General features: G+C 36.5%; 1 protein-coding gene across 1 annotated transcript in view; it reads right to left on the bottom strand.

The window, feature by feature from the left end:
- SLC15A4 (solute carrier family 15 (oligopeptide transporter), member 4) overlaps nt 1-3159 on the bottom strand; it is a gene marked incomplete at its 5' end in the record, with an annotated part of 28219 nt that overhangs the window by 5501 nt on the left and 19559 nt on the right. Inside the window, one exon of the mRNA XM_010013826.1 lies at nt 3005-3159. Coding sequence (XP_010012128.1) covers nt 3005-3159 — 155 coding nt within the window. The remainder of the gene's footprint in view (nt 1-3004) is intronic.

Genomic DNA, 3159 nt, shown 5'->3' with positions numbered 1-3159 from the left:
GGAAAGATCTTAAGATACAAAACAAGACCCAAAATGGGTGTAACACTATGCACTTTTTGTGACAAAATAAGGCATGTTTCTAAACCTGAATAATGTTTCCAGCAACCCTAATATTTAATCTGGCATAAGGAACATAAAATCTTTTCTTTGCTTTCAGAGATACTCTTGCCTGCTGGCAGCCATTGATAACGATTTCATGCTACCTCAAACAAGCAGTTTTGAAATGAAACCCTCCAGTTGATGTTGTCATGTGCGATTACAATTCCCGGTTAAATAAGGGTGCTTTAAGAGGATTGACAGAATAATACAAAAGATTAATGCAATGTGTGTCATCTTTTTAAAGGTACCTCAAGTGTCACTAATGTGGCTTAATAAGAATAGGCTTAGGTTTACAGTAAACAAATAATATTTAGTCACTTTTTATTCACAATAAACATTTCCAAATCACTATAGTTTTGTAACCATTAACTTTGCTTATTTTAAAGCTGAATTTCATAGCACAATAGATACCTTTATCAACTTTTTAATACCAAATTGGAAAAGTATACTTTTAGGTCTTGAGAGGTGTTCTTAAAGATCCTAAGTAGTCTGATAACAATCAGAAGGCAGGTAAAAAAGCTTTGTCTCCATTTAGAGTTTGACAACCAGAGAATGCATCAAGTCCTCAGCCTTTCCTTAACCTGCAGATAGGCTTGTTATTTTTAACTTGCAAGTACCTATGAACTAGCAACAGTGCCTGATAGAGAAACAAAAATACATATCCTCTAGTAAAGGATATGTGTTGACTGCACTGCTAAAGCATACTTTCAATTGAAGAATTTAAAATGTGTAGCATCTTGGGTCATAATGTGCTTTAAACACAGTGAACTCTTCCCCCATCTTACTAGTTGTTTATTGAAGCAAATTAAATCAAGGATTTGTCTATACATCACTGGCAGGGGGTGGAGAGTGATTGAAACCACAGAAGGAACCAGGAATGGGACCTTTGTCAGATAGCACACCTCAGACCTTCAGCCATTCAACACTCACAGGTTCATCTGCAATACTGACTGCTGCAGTACAAAAAGTGAAGAACTACATTTCAGTTGGTGCAATCCAGCAGGACCTTATGTCCAAACCTTATGTTTACTGTTGCAAGAGTTTGTGTGAGGTGCTGGTTTCCAGGTACATGCCATGTGCATGCAGATAAGACCTTATTGGAGGGCTCTGCACTCATATTGTAAATGGGCCACTCCCAAAACTAACCTGGTGGGAGACATGAACCGTCCACCAGAATGTGAAGAGCACACTAGTGGTGCACTTGAATGCATACCACTAAAGTACAAATACACACAAGGCAAAACCATATCAAAAACCAATTCTTCCAACACACTAAATAACTAAGGTAGAGTTTAATACATGATGGATATGTCTAATTCTTCCCATCACATGAAATCCCAGGTCAGACAGCTGGTAGAAAAGCTTAGAGCAAATGAGCAGACAGGAAAAACAAAACCTCAAGCCTACATTTTCTACTTACTGAGCAATCCAACCACCTTGTTTTATTTCCTAACAACTGTGATGACAGTAGAACATGTGTAACCAGAAACCTGCTGGAGTAGAGGTTCTCTGTTCCACTAAGAGGGGGACAAGTGGGCCATGTGACAGCTGGGGCTACTGCCAGCAAGATCTTACAGAATTAGAGAATCTCATTTTAACCCACTGTGCTTGCCCAGCATGAGGAATGAAAGTAACCTCCTGCAGGGGAAATGAAACCGGGAAATTCTGTCACAAGGAATTGAAGAAAAAGAGCTATATGTAATGCCAGTTTGAATCGATCATCTTCCAAGTTCAATACTCTGAAACAGTATTTCAACACATTAATAAGTAACCATAGTTAAGCAAATACTAAATGATTTTTAAATCAAGTCTCTGGAGGAGTTCCAATATATTACATCAGGTAGCTCTGCAATTCTCTTTAAGTAGTATCAGAATAGCTACTTCTGCAATCATGAAAGGTTTCTGTTACTCACAACCAAGCGTTGCTTCCAAGCACTAGATACAGAAACACTGTGCTAAGAGATTCACAGTAGCATTTCACTTGTTTAACCATAGTAAACCAGAGTTAGGCACACCACAGTGCCAACAGGTATGTTACCTGTGCTTTCCTCCTCTAATGAGCCCTGCATGTACATGAAACAGAGCAGAAAAGAAGATTTTATAGTACTCTTCACCCTCTCCTCCCACTTCACTTTCAGCTTAAAATTCAATATGATCACACAGCTGTTCACTGCATCACACAGAACAGTATTAAGAAATTTAAGATCTCTTGCATTTGTTCAAGAAAGGGAGGATTTGGACAGCGTTTCGGTTTGCCTAGTATCACACAAGTACTAAAACAACTACAGAAAAACTGATCTATAAATAAAGCAGATAAAACTGTATTAAAAGATAGCTACTTCATTATTAATATTCACCAAAAAACTTTAGATTGAGTGTTACATAACTTATTTCAGAGATGTGAAAACTCAAGCGACATGAATTTAAACTGGTGATAAATCTTTCTAAAGGTGGTTTATTGCTTCCTTTTTCCTCCTGAGATTGACTTTCTGAACTGTGAGCTCAGTTTTAAGCCAAAAAAAATTACGAAGCACAAATTTTATTTGCAATAGATTCAGAGGAAACAATACTGCATTAAAACTATTCTTTAAAATACAGTATCGAAAGACTATATTGTTTTCCATTAGGGTTTGCAAGTATCTAGTGTTAACTGGATGACACATGAATATTTTAAGTGTTGCTCTGCTTGAAATTCAGCCTTGAAAACATATTATCATAATAGCCAATTTTCAAATGTGAAAGACAATCGTTTGCTTTGCCACTTATATTAAGTTATATTGTATACTACTGTATTTGGGAACATTAGACCTTATTTATAATGATTTGAGAAGGAAATATTTATTTTCTAAGAATCCATCATTTATGATAGATATGAAAGCAGATTTAAACCACACAAAGATCTTACCTGCTATACTTGCAAATATTTCGCTGAATCCAATCAGCACATATTGAGGAATCTGCCACCATATTGGCATATCTGCAGCATGGTATGTAACATTTCCAATTGTCTGATTAATTGTTTTAACCTTTACGATTTTCAGTCTGTTGCCTTCCAGAATT

The sequence above is a fragment of the Nestor notabilis genome, unplaced genomic scaffold, assembly GCF_000696875.1.
Source record: "Nestor notabilis isolate BGI_N333 unplaced genomic scaffold, ASM69687v1 scaffold10314, whole genome shotgun sequence".
Taxonomy (NCBI): Eukaryota; Metazoa; Chordata; class Aves; order Psittaciformes; family Psittacidae; genus Nestor; species Nestor notabilis.
Note: the sequence above shows the minus strand (reverse complement) of the source record. Positions and strands in the feature narration are given on the sequence as shown.